General features: G+C 51.3%; 1 protein-coding gene across 23 annotated transcripts in view; it reads left to right on the forward strand.

Annotated features, from left to right (window-relative positions):
- Positions 1–21,134, forward strand: part of LOC140410875 (clathrin coat assembly protein AP180-like) — a 390,745-nt gene that overhangs the window by 256,074 nt on the left and 113,537 nt on the right. For all 23 annotated transcript variants that reach the window (XM_072499615.1, XM_072499614.1, XM_072499616.1 and 20 more), the window contains one exon: positions 7,042–7,072. In XM_072499615.1, coding sequence (XP_072355716.1) covers positions 7,042–7,072 — 31 coding nt within the window. The remainder of the gene's footprint in view (positions 1–7,041; positions 7,073–21,134) is intronic.

A 21,134-nucleotide genomic window follows, 5' to 3' on the forward strand; every position in this document is an offset into this window, starting at 1 on the left:
AACAGCTTCCCCGCTGTTACCAAACAACCCTCTTATGGACTGACCTGATTAACACTACACCCCTGTATGCTTCACCTGATGCCGGTGTTTATGTAGTTGCATTGTGTATCTTGTGTAGCCCTATTATGTCCTTTTCTTTTCATTTCATGTACTTGATGATCTGTTGAGCTGCTCGCAGAAAAATACTTTTCACTGTACCTCGGTACACTAGACAACAAACAAAATCAAATCAAATGTGGAGACGGTGAGGCAGTGGTGGGGGGAGGAGGGAGCAGAGTGGGTTAGGATGGAAGAGGAATCCGCAGGGAATCCAGCCTGAGAGCCTTGGTGACGGCCCCTCTACCCTTTGTCCCAAGGAAGTACTCTGTGAACCTGGTGGTGCAATCGATGGTTAAGGTATGGATCCAACTGAGGAGGCACTTTCAAGATTAAATGTAAGTGGGAGGAGGAGCTGGGGGGAGGAAATAGATTGGGTCCTGTAATATGAAGCTATGCGTAGGGTGAATGCTATTACTTGTGCACTGATGAGCCCGATCCAGCTTAAGACAGAGTGCACATGACTCGAACACGAATGAGTGGGTCATTTCATGGGCTGGTTGATGTGTGTGACAAATGTGGACGAGGGCAAGTGAACCATGTACACATGTTCTGGGGGTCTGAGAAGCTGATAAGGTACTGGGAAGCGGTGTTTGGCATATTATCCAAAATTATACGGGTAGAGGTCAGGCCAGACCCAATGGTGGTGATCTTTGGGGTCTCGGAGGTGCCGGAACTGATGGAAGTGAAAAAGGTCGACATTATGCCTTTTACTTCTTTAATTGTCCGACAGAGGATTTTGCTAAATTGGAAGGCAGACACGCCACCAGGAGTGGCAGCCTGGTTGGGGGACTTGTATAACTTTCTACATTTGGAAAAGATAAAATTTAAGTTGGGGGTCAGAGGAGGGATTCGAGGCACGGTTGGGATTGTTCATGACAATGTTTGAAGAACTGTTCATCGTAGGGGAGGGTAAAACGGGATAAAGCTGTATAAGCTATGTTGTTGATTGTGTTGTATTTGTTATTGCTCTTGTTTATACATGTTTGGAATAAAATACATTTTTTTTTAAAAAAGGAATGAACCAGAGAATGTCTGTCTCTCTTTCCCCCCCAACGCCCCGCTTAGTTTCAAAAGGCGCAGCACATGGGCATGATCTTTCTGTGAATATTTGTAGCTTCTAGTACTTTGATGAGCCACTCTGCAAGCTCGACTGATCTTAACTTTGGTTGTCAGTTTAATCAGCACAGTCGGGATTGTTTAGCAAGTGCTGTCCAATCCCCAAATCACATCAAATGGTGGCTACAAAGAACAAAGAAATGTACAGCACAGGAACAGGCCCTTCGGTCCTCCAAGCCCGTGCCGACCATACTGCCCGACTAAACTACAATCTTCTATACTTCCTGGGTCCGTATCCTTCTATTCCCATCCTATTCATATATTTGTCAAGATGCCCCTTAAATGTCACTATCGTCCCTGCTTCCACTACCTCCTCCGGTAGTGAGTTCCAGGCACCCACTACCCTCTGCGTAAAAAACTTGCCTCGTACATCTACTCTAAACCTTGCCCCTCTCACCTTAAACCTATGCCCCCTAGTAATTGACCCCTCTACCCTGGGGAAAAGCCTCTGACTATCCACTCTGTCTATGCCCCTCATAATTTTGTATACCTCTATCAGGTCGCCCCTCAACCTCCTTCGTTCCAGTGAGAACAAACCGAGTTTATTCAATCGCTCCTCATAGCTTATGCCCTCCATACCAGGCAACCTTCTGGTAAATCTCTTCTGCACCCTCTCTAAAGCCTCCACATCCTTCTGGTAGTGTGGCGACCAGAATTGAACACTATACTCCAAGTGTGGCCTAACTAAGGTTCTATACAGCTGCAACATGACTTGCCAATTCTTATACTCAATGCCCCGGCCAATGAAGGCAAGCATGCCGTATGCCTTCTTGACTACCTTCTCCACCTGTGTTGCCCCTTTCAATGACCTGTGGACCTGTACTCCTAGATCTCTTTGACTTTCAATACTCTTGAGGGTTCTACCATTCACTGTATATTCCCTACCTGCATTAGCCCTTCCAAAATGCATTAGCTCACATTTGTCCGGATTAAACTCCATCTGACATCTCTCCGCCCAAGTCTCCAGACAATCTAAATCCTGCTGTATCCTCAGACAGTCCTCATCGCTATCCGCAATTCCACCAACCTTTGTGTCGTCTGCAAACTTACTAATCAGACCAGTTACATTTTCCTCCAAATCATTTATAGTGATTTCCTCAAATAGATACTATTTGAGTTTTGCAAATATGGACTGGTTAGATGTGGTACATGCTTTGCCTTTTGGGAATAGCCAAAAAGACGTGCTGCGTGATCCAATCCACTCGTCATTGGGATGTGTAGCTAACATATCTGGCACCACACCAGCACATAATCTCTCATGTGAAAGGTCGCGCCTTTTTGGCTTGATGGCAGCATCCTGTTAGTGAAGAAGACCACTCTATAAGACCATAAGGAATAGTAACAGGAGTGGGCTGTCTGGCCCCTTGAGCCCGCTCTGCCATTCAATAGGATCATGATTGATCTGGCATTCCTCATGTCCACTTGCCCCTTTCGCTGTAACCCTTGATTCCCTTACTGGTCAAGAATCTATCTGTCTTAAATATACACGAGGACTCTGCCCCCACAACTCTCTGTAGCAAGGAGTTCCAAAGACACTCACTCCTCTCTGTCTTAAACTGGCACCCCATTATTCTGAGACTATGCCTTCTGGCCCTAGATTCTCCCATGACGGGTAACATCATCGCAGCATTTACCCTGTCAAGTCCCATAAGAATTGTATAAATTCTCATGAGCAGAGTTCCAACCTGTTTAACTTTTGCTCATAAGAAAATCCCTCAAAACTGGGAAGCACTCGTGTTGCTACTGCACAGTTGCAGTGTGAAATGGTTAACTTCACACATTGCTCAATTTATAGAGACACATTACCCTTCCAGGGTAACTGATATAGACTAGACCTTTTTCAAACCAAGATGATGCCGGTAGTTTTGGTTAATGTTTCTGCTCCAAACTGGGACGATGTGGAGTTTGAGTTCGGGCTGGTGTCCATGTCCATAGGGAAGGCAGTAGGGCATTTGCAGAGGGCCAGAGAGGCAGTGTATGTCTACCGGGAGAAGGCTAGTAAGATGCTGGCCAACCAACTTGGGAAGCAAGAGGCGAGGGAGATTGGAAGAATGAAGGGCGACATGGGATGGGTGGTACTGGATCCGGTTGGGGTGAATGGGTATTTGAGGAGTTTCACAGGAGGCTTTATGAATCGGAGCCTCTAACCGGTGGGAATGCGGCATTCCTGGGTGGGTTGAAGGTCCCTAAGGTGGAGGATTAACTGGTGGAGGGGCTGGGGGCCCCCATGGACTGGTGGAGGTGATGGAGGGCGTGGAGGGCATGGGGGCGATGCAGGCAGGGAAGGCCCCGGGCCCGGCTGAGTTCCCAGTAGAATCTTCTAAGAGGTTTGGGGGGAGAGGGGGGGGACCTGGGGCCTCTGCTGGTGAGAACATATGATGTGAGGGAAAGGCCCCCCCCCCCCCCCTCCATTATGTCAAGCATCCATGTCCCTACTAGTGAAAAAAGATAAAGATCCAGAGAAGGTTGGAACCTACCGCCTGATATCACTATCGAATGTAGACACTTAAGTTGCTGACAAAGATCCTGGCCTCGCATATCAAGGACTGTGCCGGGTTGATAGGGGAAGATCAGACCGGATTTGTAAAGGGAAGGCAATTGTCAGCGAATGTTAGGAAATTGCAAAACGTGACCCGGAGGGGCAGGACATTAAGGTGGTAGTGGCAATGGACGCAGAGGAGGCTTTTGATCGGGTGGAGTGAGTGTATCTGTGGGAGGTGTTGGGATGATTTGGGTTTGGGCATGGATTTGTGGACAGGGTTCGGCTGCTGTATAGGGCGTCGGTAGCGAGAGTGCAGATGAATCGGGTGAGCTTGGGGTACTTCAGGCTGCACCGCGGCGCAAGGCAGCGGTGACCACTCTCCCTGTTGCTTTTTTGTCTTGGCAATTGAGTCATTGACAATGGTGCTTTGAGCGTCGAGGGATTGGGTGGGGGATTAAGCACAGGGTTTCGTTATATGTAGGCGACCTGCTGCTGTATATTTCGGGCCCACTTGGAGGTATTGGGAGAACCATGAGTGCTCTGCAGGAGTTTGGCCGGCTTTCTCAATATAAGCTAAACATGGGAAGAGTGAGGTGTTCCTGATCGAGGCCAGGGGCCAGGCGAGGAGGTTGGGTGTTTTAAATAGATGTTAGCGAGCTTCAGATACTTGGACATCCAGATTGTGTGGGGATGGGAGCAGTTGCACAAGTTGAATCTGGCTTGGTTTGTGAACAGATGAAGGGGGATTTTAAGAAGTGGGATTTGTTGCGACCATTGCTGGCGGGGCGGGGGCCGACAGTGAAAATGACGGTGCTGCCGAGGCTCTTATTTGTCTTTCAGAACTTCCCGATCTTCGTCCCAAAATCATTCTTCAAGGAAGTCAATACTTTGATCTCGGGGTTTTTGTGAGTGGGCGGGGAGAACCCGATGGGTGTAGGATGAGCTGTTGGGATGAGGCGAGAAGGGGTTGGGGGTGGGTTGGCCTTGCCAAACATAATAAATTACTACTGGGCAGCAAATATTGCTATGATGAGGAAGTGGCTAGTGGGGGAGGGGTCGGCGTAGGAGAAGGTGGAAGCAGCCTCTTGCAGGGGTATGAGTTTAGGGGCTTTGTTGACGGCACCTCTGCTGTTCTCGCTGGCTAAGTACACCACGTGCCCGGTCGTGGCGGCCCTGTGGGTATGGGGGCAGTGACGGCAGCATCTGAGATTGGAAGGTGCCACAGGGACAAGCAGTTCACACCGGCGAGAGGGGGGGGGGGGGGTTGGATGTGAGGTTTTGGGGGTGGGATCGAGCGGTTTGGGGACCCGTTTGTGGGGAGCAGCTTTGCGTGCTTAGAGGATAGAAATATAAGCTGCCCAACGGGAACGAGTTTGGATACTTACAGGTTCGAGACTTTGTGAGGAAGCAGGTGCTGTCCTTTCCCCGTCTGCAGAACTTGGAGTTGCAGGATAAGGTGCTATCGAGGGAAGGAGTGGGTGAGGGTGAAGTGTCTGAGATTTATAAGGAGCTAATGGACTGGGAGGGAGCCCTGATAGGGGAAGTCAAACTGAAATGGACGGAGGAACTGCGGGAGGCGGGGGGGGCGGAATGAAGGCCGGGTCGTGGGAAGAGGCCCTGGGGAGTGTGAATGTGTCCTCGTGAGCGAGGCTCAGCCTTATCCAGTTTAAGGTAGCTCATAGTGCGCACAGGACGGTGGCTAACAGCGGCTCGGATGAGCAGGCTTTTTGGGGGGTAGAGGACAGGTGTGGACGGTGTGTGGTGAGGCCCACAAACCATGTACAGATATTTTGGCCATGTTTGAAACTGAAGGGGTTCTGGTAGGGGTTCGCTGACTAGGGGCGCTATTCTCAACCCCCCCCCCCCCCCCCCCCCCCATCCCCACACACGCCGGGTGGGAGAATCGCTGGGGCACCGCGTGAATCGCGCCACGCCCCCCCCCCCCCCCCGGGAAACCAGCGGCGCGCGATTTGCACCGGGCCGCTCGGAGAACCGGCAAGCGGTGATTCTCCAGCCAAATGGACCGAGCAGCCACCACGACACGAAAGGTTCCCGCTGGCGCCGTCCACCCCTGGTCGCTGCCGGCGGGAACGCTGGGGGGGTGGGGGGTGGGGGAGGAATCCTTCACCGGGGTGGCTTCCGATGGGGTTTTGCCCACGGCCCCCCAATCGGCGGGCCGGCCTCTCTTTCTCTCCCCCCCCCCCCCCCCCCCCCCAGGACTGCCTCCTTCCGCGCGCGGCCCCATAACACCGGCTCCATGTTGGTGAGGGACCGGCGTGTGTAAGACGTTCCCCGTGTATGCGCGGGTTGGCGCGGCGCCCATTTAGCGTGAACCGCTCCAGCGCCATAGGGGGCCAGAATAATTTGTGTCCGGGCCCTGTTTGCGCCGTCATGAAACGCGACGGTGCGACCACTTGGCCTCAATATCGGAGAATCGCCCCCGTGATGTCCGAGGTGTTGAGGGGAAGGTGGTTCACAATCCAGAAGTGGCGATATTTGGAGTGTCGAAAGACCAGGGAGTCCACGGGGCGGGAGAGGCCGTTGTCCTGGTCTTCCTGGTAGCCCAGAGACGGATTTTGTTGGAGTGGAGGGACCCAGAGCCACCAAAACCGGGGCGGGGGGGGGGGGGGGGGAGCGAGCGACCGACCCAGCAGAGTTCCTACGGTTGGAGAAAATTAAGTTCATCTTGAGAGGATCAGATGGATTTGCTCGGAGCTGGTCGCCGTTCATCGACTTCTTAGAGGAGAATTGAGGCATGGGTGGGTGGGGAGAGGAGGAGATAAAGGGGTTAAAATGAGGAAGGCAGGACGGGAGGAGGGGAATGGCTGGGGGTTGGTTAGCTAGTTGTTTATTATGATTCTGCTTGTTTGTTTGTGCTTACTGTTTATACAAATGCCTTAATAAAAACATTTTAAAAAAATAATTGGTATTCTTGTGAATCTGCCCTGTGCAAGCCTTCAGCAGCATATCTACTTTTTCAGCAATAGTCAAGAATTGATAGTCTGTGAGATTGAAAAGAAATAGGTTTTCAACAAAACGTATCTTGTGATCAGCCCAGGAAGGCCTATTTTACTCTTTCTCCATTCCCAAAGGAGTCAGGCAGATTAGAAACCAAGTGGAATCAAAACTGTCCTGCTAACATTGTCGTTCTGCATTTTGGGGCCCCTGCAAGCAGCATTATTCTGCGGCCCTGTTTTACAAATGTATTTGATTTAAAGAATATTATGCCATTTCTAAACCACTTTTGCTTGCAATATCAAAAATGCAACCATGCCAGTAGTAATGATTTCTATGGTATACGGCAGATGAATTTTAAAAATAAATTTTCATTTTCTTTTTCTTAGGACTACCGGAACAGCAACACAGGGGAATATGGTAATTATTGTATTGCATTTTATAGAAGGTATAAAATAGGATATTCATTTTCTTCCACAAGAGAGATGAAAAGTCCTTGAATTGTGCATTTGTGTTGTGCAATGAATGTTGGATACAATATGGTCTTATTTACATTTTTTTAACTTTGTTCATGTCTTTCTGTTAAAGATGGAAAAGCATTATTTTCCATCAGGTGGCTAGTTATAAGAAATAATTTCTCTTTCCCCCCCCCCCCCCCCTCTTCTACCCCAGGAAGTTATCAGATCTGAAGTGCAGAAGAGATTTACAAGGATGCTACCAGGACTTGATGGTCTGAGCTATAAAGAGAGGCTGGATAGGCTGGGACCTTTTTTCCCTGGAGTGTAGGAGGCTTAGGGGTGACCTTATAGAGGTCTATAAAATAATGAGGGGCATCGATAAGGTCGATAGTCAATATCCTTTCCCAAAGGTAGAGGAGTCTAGAACGAGAGGGCACAGTTTAAGGTGAGGGGAGAGATGCAAAAGATACCAGAAGGGAAATTTCTTCACACAGGGTGGCGAGCATCTGGAACGAGCTGCCAGAGGCAGTGGTAGAGGCGGGTACAATTTTTTCCTTTAAAAAAAAAAAACAGTTAGACAGTTACATGGGCAGGGTGGGTATAGAGGGATATGGGCCAAATGCGAGCAAGTGGGGCTAGCTTAGTGATAGAAACTGGGCGGCATGGAAAAGCTGGGCCGAAGCTGTAAACATCTACGATTCTGTTTGTAATTATACATCTTCATAGAATCTCATGTGGTCATAAATCAATAACTATTGTTACGTGATGTTCAGCTTCCTGTCTGTTACCCAGTCCTCTATCCATGCTAATATACTGCTCCCAACTCCATGAGCCCTTGGGTGGGATTCTCCATCCCGCCGCACGCGTTTTCGGTGCAGCGGGATCCTCCGTCCCAGCAGCTGGTCAATGGGGTTTCCCATTGTGGCACCCCCACGCTGTCGGGAAATCTGCTGTTGGTATGCTGCTGGTGAAGTGGGAATTCCTGCCGACTGAGAATCCAGCCCCTGACCTTGTGCCTTAACCCTTTGTGTGGGGCCATAATTGTAAATCTAAGTATGCCATATTGACAGAAGTAAAAGCAAAATGCAGCTGGAGATTTGAAATAAAAACAAATTTAAAAATCTCAGCTGTGACAGCATCTGTGAAGAGAGAAACAGTTAACATTTCAAGTCCAATATGTAGTTCTGTGTTTTCTCTCTTGAATAGTGGCGTCACATTTGCTAACTTTCAATCTGCTGGGATCCTTCCAGAATCTGGGGAATTTTGGATAATCATGAGGGCATCCGCTATCTCTTCAGCAAACTCTTGTTTTTATAATCCCCTCCAAATCTCTGCAATTTTTTCATTTTCCCATGATCATTTCTCCCCTCTCTGCCACTTAAGAGGCTACTCTTTGCTTTTCCTAGGCTCTTCCTATTTATTTTTAAAATCTCTTGCAAACTTTTTGTATTCCTGGCTAGTTTAGAACAAAGAAGAAGAACAAAGAAAAACTACAGCACAGGAACAGGCCCTTCGGCCCTCCAAGCCTGCGCCGATCCAGATCCTCTATCTAAAACTGTCGCCTATTTTCTAAGGATCTGTATCCCTCTGCACCCAGCCCATTCATGTATCTGTCTAGATACCTCTTAAATGACGCTTTCGTGCCCGCCTCTACCACCTCCGCCGGCAATGCGTTCCAGGCACCCACCACCCTCTGCGTAAAGAACTTTCCACGCATATCTTCCTTAAACTTTTCCCCTCTCACCTTGAACTCGTGACCCCAAGTAATTGAGTCCCCCATTCTGGGAACAAGCTTCTTGCTATCCACCTGTCTATACCTCATGATTTTGTAGACCTCAATGAGGTCCCCCCTCAATCTCTGTCTTTCTAATGAAAATAATCCTAATCTACTCAACCTCTCTTCATAGCTAGCGCCCTCCATACGAGGCAACATCCTGGTGAACCTCCTCTACACCTTCTCCAAAGCATCCACATTCTTTTGGTAATGTGGCGACCAGAACTGTACACAGTATTCCAAATGTGGCCGAACCAAATTCTTATACAACTGTAACATGACCTGCCAACTCTTGTAATCAATACCCCTTCCGATGAAGGAAAGCATGCAAAACATAGTATGTTCTTCACCAATGTATTTTGACTGGAAATTACTCCAAATTCATCTTTGTCTCAACAATTCAATGCCTTCTTGACCACTCTATCGACCTGCGTAGCCACCTTCAGGGTACAATCGACCTGAACACCCAGATCTCTCTGTACATCAATTTTCCCCAGGGCTTTTTCATTTACAGTATAGTTCGCTCTTGAATTTGATCTTCCAAAATGCATCACCTCGCATTTGCCCGGATTAAGCTCCATCTGCCATTTCTCCGCCCAACTCTCCAACCTATCTATATTCTGCTGTATTCTCTGACAGTCCCCTTCACTATCTGCTCCTCCACCAATCTTCGTGTCATCTGCAAACTTGCTAATCAGACCATCTATACCTTCCTCCTGATCATTTATGTATATCACAAACGACAGTGGTCCCAGCACGGATCCCTGTGGAACACCACTGGTCACAGTTCTCCATTTTGAGAAACTCCCTTCCACCACTACTCTGTCTCCTGTTGCCCAGCCAGTTCTTTATTCATCTAGCTAGTACACCCTGGACCCCATGAGACGTCACTTTCTCCATCAGCCTACCATGGAGAACCTTATCAAATGCCTTACTGAAGTCCATGTATATGACATCTACAGCCCTTCCCTCACCAATCAACTTTGTCACTTCCTCAAAGAATTCTATTAAGTTGGTAAGACATGACCTTCCCTGCACAAAACCATGTTGCCTATCACTGATAAGCCCATTTTCTTCCAAATGGGAATAGATCCTATCCCTCAGTATCTTCTCCAGCAGCTTCCCTACCACTGATGTCAGGCTCACCGGTCTATAATTATCTGAATTATCTCTGCTACCCTTCTTAAACAAGGGGACAAGGTTAGCAATTCTCCAGTCCTCCGGTACCTCACCCATGTTCAAGGATGCTGCAAAGATATCTGTTAAGGCCCCAGCTATTTCCTCTCTCACTTCCCTCAGTAACCTGGGATAGATCCCATCCGGACCTGGGGACATGTCCACCTTAAAGCCTTTTAGAATACCCAACACTTCCTCCCTCCTTATGCCGACTTGACCTAGAGTAATCAAACATCTATCCCTAACCTCAACATCCGTCATGTCCCTCTCCTCGGTGAATATTGATGCAAAGTACTCGTTAAGAATCTCACCCATTTTTTTCTGACTCCATGCATAACTTTCCTCCTTTGTCCTTGAGTGGGCCAACCCTTTCTCTAGTTACCCTCTTGCTCCTTGTATATGAGTAAAAGGCTCTGGGATTTTCCTTAGCCCTGTTTGCTAAAGATATTTCATGACCCCTTTTAGCCCTCTTGATTCCTCGTTTCAGATTGGTCCTACATTCCCGATATTCTTCCAAGCTTCATCTATCTTCAGTCGCCTAGACCTTATGTATGCTTCCTTTTTCCTCTTAGCTAGTCTCACAATTTCACCTGTCGTCCATGGTTCCCTAATCTTGCCATTTCTATCCCTCATTTTCACAGGGACATGTCTGTCCTGCATTCTAATCAACCTCTCTTTAAAAGCCTCCCACATATCAAATGTGGATTTCCCTTCAAACAGCTGCTCCCAATCCACATTTCCCAACTCCTGCCGAATTTTGGTACAGTTAGCCTTCCCCCAATTTAGCACTCTTCCTTTAGGACCATTCTCGTCTTCGTCCATGAGTATTCTAAAACTTACGGAATTGTGATCACTAGTCCCAAAGTAATCCCGACTGAAACTTCAACCACCTGGCCGGGTTCATTCCCCAACACCAGGTCCAGTATGGCCCCTTCCCGAGTTGAACTATTTGTATACTGCTCTAGAAAATCCTCCTGGATGCTCCTTACAAATTCTGCTCCATCGAGACCTCTGACACTAAGTGTATCCCAGTCAATGTTCCACCCTGTTGCTCCTACATGTTTCCATAATCTGTTTACATATTTGTACCTCCATCTCGCTCGCTGTTGGGAGGTCTGTAGTACAGCCCCAACATTGTTACCGCACCCTTCCTATTTCTGAGCTCTGCCCATATCGCCTCACTGCTCGAGTCCTCCATAGTGCCCTCCTTCAGCACAGCTGTGATATCCTCTCTGACCAATAATGCAACTCCTCCACCCCTTTTACCTCCCTCTCTATCCCGCCTGAAGCATCGATGTCCTGGGATATTTAGTTGCTAATCATGCCCTTCCCTCAACCAAGTCTTAGTAATAGCAATAACATCATACTCCCAGATACTAATCCAAGCCCTAAGTTCATCTGCCTTACCTACTACACTTCTTGCATTAAAACAAATGCACCTCAGACCATCAGTCCGTTTGCGTTCATCATCTGCTCCCTGCCTACTCTTCCCCTTAGCCACGCTGACTTCATGATCTAGTTTCTTACAGGCTTTAGTTACTACCTCCTTACTGTCCACTAACCACCTCATTTGGTTCCCACCCCCCTGCCACATTAGTTTAAACCCTCCCCAACAGCATTAGCAAAAGCACCCCTCTCGTTTTATTTTTTCCTTTTTTATTAACTGTTTTGGTGGCCCTTGTTAGTTTCTAAAATATCACCATTCCTCAGGCTTTCTAAAATTCTTTGTAACCTCTTCTCTTGAAAAAAGAAAATGAAATGAAAATCGCTTATTGTCGCAAGTCGGCTTCGTATGAAGTTACTGTGAAAAGCCCCTAGTCGCCACATTCCGTCGCCTGTTCGGGGAGGCTGGTACGGGAATTGAACCGTGCTGCTGGCCTGCCTTGGTCGCTTTAAAAGCCAGCGATTTAGCCCTGTGCTAAACCAGCCCCATGTTTAATCTAATACTATCTTTAACTTCCCTTGTAAGCCATGGGTGGGCCATGCTTAATTTTTGCTTTTTTAATGGAATGTATTTTTGTTTTTCAACTATGTATTTTTTAATTCCTGTTTCATTGCACAAAATTAGGTCTGAAATATTTTTATTTCTCGTTGGTTCCACAAAGTATTCTTCCAGGAAACCTTTCTGAAAGCATACAAACTCTTCCAGACCACCTTTACCCATTTGGTTCGCCCAATCTGTATGAAGGTTAACGTCTCCCCCAATTATTACATGTGATATGCCTATGGGCTGTATCATAGTTAGAAAGTGTGCTACCTCTTTTTTTTTTTAATATATTTTATTCAAAAAAAAATTTTGGCCAAACAAAACAGTACAAAATTTTTTTCCCCCTTTTACAACAATAAAACAATATAAATAATAGTGACTGTTTTCAACAAATAAATAAATAATATATAAACTAAATGGCAACTGCCATAACAAAATATTAACTCTCCCAAATAATAAAGTGAAAAAAGCCAATATACATATCCAAGTAAAAATATCCATACAAAAACACCCCTGAGGACCCCCCCCCCCCCCCTCTCCCCCCCTGGGTTGCTGCTGCTACTTTCCCAGTTCCTTTATCGTTCTGCGAGATAGTCAATGAACGGTTGCCACCGCCTGGTGAACCCTTGAGCCGAACCTCTTAGTGCGAACTTTATCCGTTCCAGTTTTATAAACCCTGCCATGTCATTTATCCAGGTCTCCACGCCCGGGGGTTTGGCTTCCTTCCACATTAACAATATCCTTCGCCGGGCTACTAGGGACGCAAAGGCCAAAACATCAGCCTCTCTCGCCTCCTGCACTCCCGGCTCTTCTGCAACCCCGAATATAGCCAACCCCCAGCTTGACTCGACCCGGACCCCCACCACCTTCGAAAGCACATTTGCCACCCCCACCCAGAACCCATGCAGTGCCGAGCTTGACCAAAACATGTGGGTGGGGTTCGCTGGGCTTCTCGCGCATCTCCCGCACCTATCCTCTACCCCAAAAAATTTACTGAGCCTTGCTCCGGTCATGTGCACCTTGAATTGTATCACGCTAAGCCTGGCACACCAAGACGAAGAGTTTACCCTGCATAGGGCATCTGCCCACAGCCCCTCTTCGATCTCTTCCCCCAGCTCTTCTTCCCATTTTCCCTTCAGCTCATCCACCATGATCTCCCCCTCGTCTCTCATTTCCCTGTATATATCTGACACCCTACCATCCCCCACCCATGTCCCCAAAATCACTCTATCCTGAATCTCCTGCATCGGGAGCTGCGGAAATTCCCTCACCTGTTGCCTCACAAAAGCCCTCAATTGCATATACCGAAATGCATTCCCCTGGGGCAACCCGTATTTTTCCGTCAGCGCTCCCAGACTCGCAAACGTCCCGTCTCGGAACAGATCCCTCAGTTGCACAATCCCTGCTCTCTGCCATGTTCTAAATCCCCCATCCATTCTCCCCGGGACAAACCTATTATTATTCCTTATCGGGGACCGCACCGAGGCACCCGTCATTCCCTTATGCCGTCTCCACTGCCCCCAAATTTTCAGCGTTGCCACCACCACTGGACTTGTGGTGTATTTCTTTGGGGAGAACGGCAACGGCGCCGTCGCCAATGCTTGTAGGCTGGTTCCTTTACAGGACGCCATTTCCAGTCTCTTCCACGCCGCTCCCTCCCCTTCTCCCATCCACTTACACACCATTGAGATATTGGCGGCCCAATAATAATCACTTAAGCTCGACAGTGCCAGTCCCCCCCTATCCCTGCTACGCTGCAAGAACCCCCGCCTCACTCTCGGGGTTTTCCCAGCCCACACAAAGCTCATAACACTCTTCTCAATTTTTTTGAAAAAAGCCCTCGTAACCATCACCGGGAGGCACTGGAACACAAAAAGAAATCTCGGGAGGACTACCATTTTGACCGCCTGCACCCTGCCCACCAGTGACAGGGACACCATGTCCCATCTCTTAAAATCCTTCTCCATCTGTTCCACCAATCGTGTTAAATTAAGCCTATGTAGGGTTCCCCAGTTCCTGGCTATCTGGATCCCTAAGTACCGGAAATCTCTTGTTACCCTCCTCAGCGGTAAATCATCTATTCCCCTGCTCTGCTCCCCCGGATGCACCAGAAACAACTCACTCTTCCCAATATTCAATTATCTCAGGCATCCCCACCACTGGGTCCGCAACATACAACAACAGATCATCTGCATACAATGATACCCGGTGTTCTTCTCCTCCCCTGAGTACTCCCCTCCACTTCCTAGAGCCCCTCATTGCTATGGCCAGCGGCTCAATTGCCAATGCAAACAGTAACGGAGACAGGGGACACCCCTGTCTTGTCCCTCTATAAAGACGGAAGTAGTCGGACCTCTGCCTGTTCGTGATCACACTTGCCACCGGGGCCCTATATAGCAGCTGTACCCATCCAATAAACCCCTCTCCAAAACCAAATCTCTTCAACACTTCCCATAGGTAGTCCCACTCCACTCTGTCAAATGCTTTCTCAGCGTCCATCGCCACCACTATCTCCGCCTCCCCCTCCGGCGGGGGCATCATCATCACCGCTAGCAGTGTCCGTATATTCGTGTTCAGCTGTCTCCCCTTAACGAACCCAGTTTGATCCTCATGGACCACCCCCGGGACACAATCCTCTATCCTTGTCGCCATCACCTTGGCCAGGAGCTTAGCATCCACGTTCAGGAGGGAAATAGGCCTGTAAGACCCGCACTGCAGCGGGTCTTTTTCCTTCTTTAAGAGTAGCGATATCGTCGCCTCCGACATAGTCGGGGGCAACTTCCCCCTTTCCCTGGCCTCATTAAAGGTTCTCGTCAAAAGCAGGGCCAGCAGGTCCATGTATTTCCTATAAAATTCCACCGGGAACCCATCCGGTCCCGGTGCCTTCCCCGCCTGCATGCTCCCAATCCCCTTTACCACCTCCTCCACCTCAATCTGTGCTCCCAGTCCTGCCCTCTCCTGCTCCTCCACCATCGGGAATTCCAGCCGATCTAGGAAATGCATCATTCCCTCCTTCCCTTCCGGGGGCTGAGCCTTATACAGCCTCTCGTAGAATGCCTTGAACACCCCGTTCACCCTCTCCGCTCCCCGTTCCATATCACCTTCCTCATCCCTCACCCCACCTATCTCCCTCGCCGCTCCCCTCTTCCTCAGTTGTTGGGCCAGTAACCGGCTCGCCTTCTCTCCATACTCATACTGTACTCCCTGTGCCCTCCTCCACTGTGCTTCTGCTTTGCCTGTGGTCTGCAGGTCAAATTCCATATGTAGCCTTTGTCTTTCCCTGTACTGTCCCTCCTCCGGAGCCTCTGCATATTGCCTGTCTACCCTCAGAAGTTCTCTCAACAGTCGCTCCCTTTCTTTGCTCTCTTGCTTCCCTTTATGGGCCCTTATGGATATCAGTTCCCCTCTGACCACCGCCTTCAGCGCCTCCCAGACCACTCCCACCTGGACCTCTCCGTTATCGTTGAGCTCCAGGTACCTTTTGATACATCCCCTCACCCTGAGACATACCCCCTCATCCGCCAACAACCCCATATCCAATCTCCAGAATGGGTGCTGCTCCTTTTCCTCTCCTACCTCCAGATCTAACCAATGTGGAGCATGGTCCAAAATGGCTATGGCCATGTACTCCGTCCCTGTCACCTTCGGAATCAGTGCCCTTCCCAGGACACAAAGGTCTATCCGTGAATACACCTTGTGAACATGGGATAAAAATGAAAACTCCTTACTCCTAGGCCTAATAAATCTCCAGGGGTCTACTCCTCCCATCTGCTCCATGAAGTCCTTAAGCACCTTGGCTGCTGCCGGCCTCCTCCCGGTCTTAGACCTAGACCGGTCCAGCCCTGGATCAAGCACCGTATTGAAGTCTCCCCCCATTACCAGCTTTCCCGCCTCCAGGTCCGGGATACGCCCCAGCATACGCTTCATGAAGTTTCCATCATCCCAGTTCGGGGCGTATACATTCACCAGAACCACCGCCTCCCCTTGCAATCTGCCACTCACCATCACGTATCTACCCCCTCTGTCCGCCACTATGGTCTTTGCCTCAAACAGTACCCTTTTCCCCACTAAAATAGCCACCCCCTATTCTTGGAATCCAAGCCCGACTGGAACACCTGCCCCACCCATCCTTTACGTAGTCCTGATCTGCCAGTTTCAGGTGCGTCTCCTGCAACATGACCTTTAAGTTCTTGAGGTGTGCGAGTACCCGTGCCCTTTTAATCGGCCCATTCAGCCCTTTCACGTTCCACGTGATCAACCGGGTTGGGGGGCTCTTTACCCCCCCCCCCCCCCGCATGTCGACTAGCCATCCCCTTTTCTAACCCAGCTCCTCACCCGGTTCCCACGTACCCGGACATCCCACCGACGGTGCTCTCCCATCCCGACCACCTCGTCCCATAACAGCTCCCCCTTCCCCTTAGCAGCAGCAACCGAGTTAACTCTTTCCCCCCCCCCCCCTCCGCTAGATCCCTTTCTAGCGTCGTTGCACCCCCCATGTTGCTCCCAGAAGTCAGCAAACTCTGGCAGACCTCAGCTTCCCCCGTTTGTCCTCGGCCCCTCATTGTGCGAGGCCCCCTCCTTCCTGCGTCCCTGTTCCCGCCACAATTACCATAGCGCGGGAGCAAAGCCCGCGTTTCCCACTCGGCCCCGCCCCTGATGGCGCAGTGCCCTTCTCCTTCCCCTTTCCTTCCCATCGGCGCCCACAGTTCCCCATACTCTTTCCCCCCCCCCCCCCCCCCCCCCCAATGAGGGGAAAAGAGAAAAGTTACAAAATTGAAAAAATTTCCCCCCCTTCCTTGTCCCACATAATCACACCACCACTTTATTACAGAAGCTTATTCTCTCGCCAGACTATTCCAGCAATGAATGTCCACGCCTCTTCTGCCGTCTCAAAGTAGTGGTGCTTCCCTTGGTATGTGACCCACAGTCTCGCCGGCTGCAACATTCCAAATGTAACCTTTTTGTGGAGCACCGCCTTGGCCCGGTTGAAACTTGCCCTCCTTCTCGCCACCTCCGCACTCCAATCCTGGTACACGTGGATCACCGCGTTCTCCCACCTGCAGCTCCGGGTTTTCTTCGCCCATCTTAGAACCATCTCTCTGTCATTGTAGCGGTGAAACCTCACCACTATGGCTCAAGGTATTTCTCCTGCCTTTGGTCTTCGCGCCAGAACTCGATAAGCTCCCTCCACCTCCAAAGGGCCCGTCGGGGCCTCCGATTCCATTAGCGAGTGAAGCATCGTGCTCACATATACCCCGACGTCCGCCCCCTCTGTGCCTTCGGGAAGACCCAAGACTCTTAAATTCTTCCTCCTCGAGTTATTCTCCAGGGCTTCCAACCTCTCCACACACCTTTTGTGCTGTGCCTCGTGAGTCTCTGTCCTTCCCACCAGGCCCTGTATTTCATCCTCATTCTCCGCAGCCTTTGCCTTCACGACCCGAAGCTCCAACTCCTGGGTCCTCTGCGCCTCCTTTAGCCCTTCAATCGCCTGTAGCATCGGGGCCAACACCTCCTTCTTCAGCTCTTCCACACAGCGCCGCAGGAACTCTTGTTGCTCCGGGCCCCATACCAAACAGCCACCTTCCAACGCCATCTTGCTTCGAGCTTCCCTTCCTTGCCGCTGCTCCAGTGGATCCACTGCAATCCGGCCGCTATCCTCTCCTTTATCCATATTTATCCGGGGGGATTCCCTCCTATTTCACCGCACAATGATTTTGGCCGTTAAAAATTGCCGTTGGGGCTCCTAATAAGAGCTCAAAAGTCAGTTTCAACGGGAGGTGCCGAAACGTGCGACTTAACTGGTCATCGCCGCACCCGGAAGTCGGAAGGTGTGCTACCTCTAACCAGCCGGTAGAGGTTGTGGTAGTATGTATTGGGGGTCATGTGGGACTGGAAGCCCTAATGTCATTGGCTGACAGATCCCGGGTCCTGGTTGGTCGTTGACCTCAAGCTCCGCCCTGAAGGCGAAGTATAAGAAGCCGGTGTCTTCCCCCGCAGGCCAGTTTACTATCGGGCTGCTGGGGAACATACACGCCTCATCATATAAAGCCTCATCTACTTCACTCTATTCGTCTCACGGAGTCTTTGTGCGCTACAATTTATTAAGCGTGCTTAAAAAGGACTATGGAGCTCAGGATCGTTCCAGAATGCCTGAGGATCAGCCCCCACGCAGTGAATGCGGCAGCAGCCTTCAAACACTGGCAGACTTGCTTCGAGGCCTACATCAGATCGACCACAGGCCGAGTCTCAGACGAACAAAAACTGCAGGTCCTGCACTAGAGGGTGAGCACCGAGATTTTCACCCTCATTGAAGACACCGACGATTTCCAGATGGCGTTCACAGCACTGAGAAATCTCTACGTTCGCCCAGTTAACTAAATCTACGCTCGCTACCAGCTCGCGACAAGACGGCAAGCTCCCGGAGAATCGATGGACGAGTTCTACGCCGCGCTGCTGATTTTGGGACGAGCCTGCAGCTGCCCGTCGGTGAATGCAAACGAACACACGGACATGTTAATGCGTGACGCTTTTGTGACAGGTATGCAATCCTCCCAAATCCGCCAAAGACTTCTAGAAAAAGAGTCGCTAGGACTCTCAGAGGCACGGGCCCTAGCTGCCTCCCTAGACGTGGCCGCGAGTAATACCCGTGCCTACGGCCCCGACCGCGCGGCAGGCCATTGGGCCCCGTACGTACCCGTCGCGGCAAACCCCCTACCCCCCCCCCCCCCCCCCCGCCCGGACACCCCACAGGCGCAGTCCAAACGCTGAGTCGCACCGGGGGCGCCCGCTGTTATTTCTGCGGCCAGGCAAAACACCCCCGACAGCGCTGTCCGGCCCGCGCAGCCATCTGCGGGAAAAAGGGCCACTATGTGGTTGTGTGCCGATCCCGCGAGTTTGCCGCCGTCCCGGGGCCACAGGGAGCCCGACAAGCAGTCTATGCCTCCCAACCCCCCCAGCACGCCTTGTACGACCCGCAGGCGCAGCCGCTCTGGGTCCCGACCACCGCGGTCCCGGGAGAACTGGGAGCCCTGCACGCCGCCTACGCTCCCCAACCCCCCTCCCCGCAGTCCATGTACGACCCGCCGCCGGCGCTCCGGCTTTGGGTCCCGGCCAACACACTCCACGGAGAGGAAGGGGTTTTTCGCGTCCCGAACGCCACCCTCACCCCCGTCCCGTGCCCCACGCCTGACCCGCCGGCGCCACCTACTTGGACCCCGACCACCGCTGTCCCCGGTGAGGGAGCTCCTCGCGCTCCTTGCGCTCGCGTCCCCACGCCTGACCCGCCGGCGCCGCCGACTTGGGCCCCGACCACCGCTGTCCCCGGCGAGGGAGCTCCGCGCGGTCCTAGCGCTCGCGGCCCTGGCGCTCGCAGTGAGGGAACTCCGCGCGGTCCTCGCGCTCCCCAGACCCCCCAGCACACCATGTGCGACCCGCAGATGCCGCCATTTTGGGTCCCGACCACCACGAGGGGAGGAGGGGCGCCGTTGTGCGACCCGCAGACGCTGCCATTTTGGGTCCCGACCACCACGAGGGGAGGAGGGGCGCCGCCATCTTGGACCGCCCCCGACCTGTACGACGCATGGGGGTGGCCATTTTGTCCACCCCCGCCGCCATCCTGTGACCCCCCAGCCACGTGCGATGTATGGGGGCGGCCGTTTTGTCCATCCCCGACGCCATCTTGGACGGCAACAACGGACCCCACTCCACTACTACAACCACGGCTCGCTTCGGTTACGCTCGATCAGGCTCGGCCCCGGACTCTCCAGACGACGACGACAACGCTCTTAATTAACGGCCACGAGACGCCATGCCTAGTCGACTCCGGGAGCACGGAAAGTTTTATACACCCCGACACGGTAAGACGCTGTTCCTTAACCACCTACCCCAGCGCACAAAAGATTTGCCTAGCTGCAGGATCCCACTCCGTACAGATCCAGGGATTCTGCATAGTTACCCTAACGGTGCAGGGGAGGGAGTTCAAAAACTACAAACTTAACGTCCTTCCCCAACTCTGTGCCCCCACCTTGCTGGGATTAGATTTCCAATGTAATCTACAGAGCCTTACGTTTAAATTCGGCGGCCCCATACCCCCACTCACTATCTGCGGCCTCGCTACCCTCAAGGTGCAACCCCCGTCATTGTTTGCGAACCTCACCCCGGATTGCAAACCCGTCGCCACTAGGAGCAGACGGTATAGCGCCCAGGACCGGACCTTCATTCGGTCCGAAGTCCAGCGGCTACTAAAGGAGGGCATAATCCAGGCCAGCAATAGTCCCTGGAGAGCGCAGGTGGTAGTAGTGAAGACCGGGGGGAAACAAAGGATGGTCATTGACTATAGCCAGACCATCAACAGGTACACACAACTAGACGCGTACCCTCTCCCCCGCATATCTGACATGGTCAATCGGATTGCCCAGTATAAAGTCTTCTCCACCGTGGACCTCAAGTCCGCCTACCATCAGCTCCCCATCCGCCCAAGTGACCGCAAGTACACAGCCTTCGAGGCAGACGGGCGATTATACCATTTCCTACGGGTCCCTTTTGGCGTCACAAACGGGGTCTCGGTCTTCCAACGGGAGATGGACCGGATGGTTGATCAACATGGGTTACGGGCCACGTTCCCGTACCTCGACAATGTAACCATCTGCGGCCACGATCAGCAGGACCACGACGCCAACCTCCAAAAATTCCTCCAGACCGCCAAAGCCTTGAACCTCACGTACAACGAGGACAAGTGCGTTTTTAGCACCGATCGGCTAGCCATTCTGGGCTACATAGTGCGCAATGGGATAATAGGCCCCGACCCCGAACGTATGCGCGCACTCATGGAATTTCCCCTCCCGCACTGCCCAAAAGCCCTGAAACGCTGCATGGGGTTCTTTTCGTACTACGCCCAGTGGGTCCCCCAGTACGCAGACAAGGCCCGCCCCCTAATACAGACCACGACCTTCCCTCTGTCGACAGAGGCTTGCCAGGCCTTCAGCCGCATCAAAGCGGACATCGCAAAGGCCACGATGCGCGCCATCGACGAGACCCTCCCCTTCCAGGTCGAGAGCGACGCCTCCGACGTAGCTCTAGCGGCCACCC

Source organism: Scyliorhinus torazame, chromosome 4 (assembly GCF_047496885.1).
Source record: "Scyliorhinus torazame isolate Kashiwa2021f chromosome 4, sScyTor2.1, whole genome shotgun sequence".
Taxonomy (NCBI): Eukaryota; Metazoa; Chordata; class Chondrichthyes; order Carcharhiniformes; family Scyliorhinidae; genus Scyliorhinus; species Scyliorhinus torazame.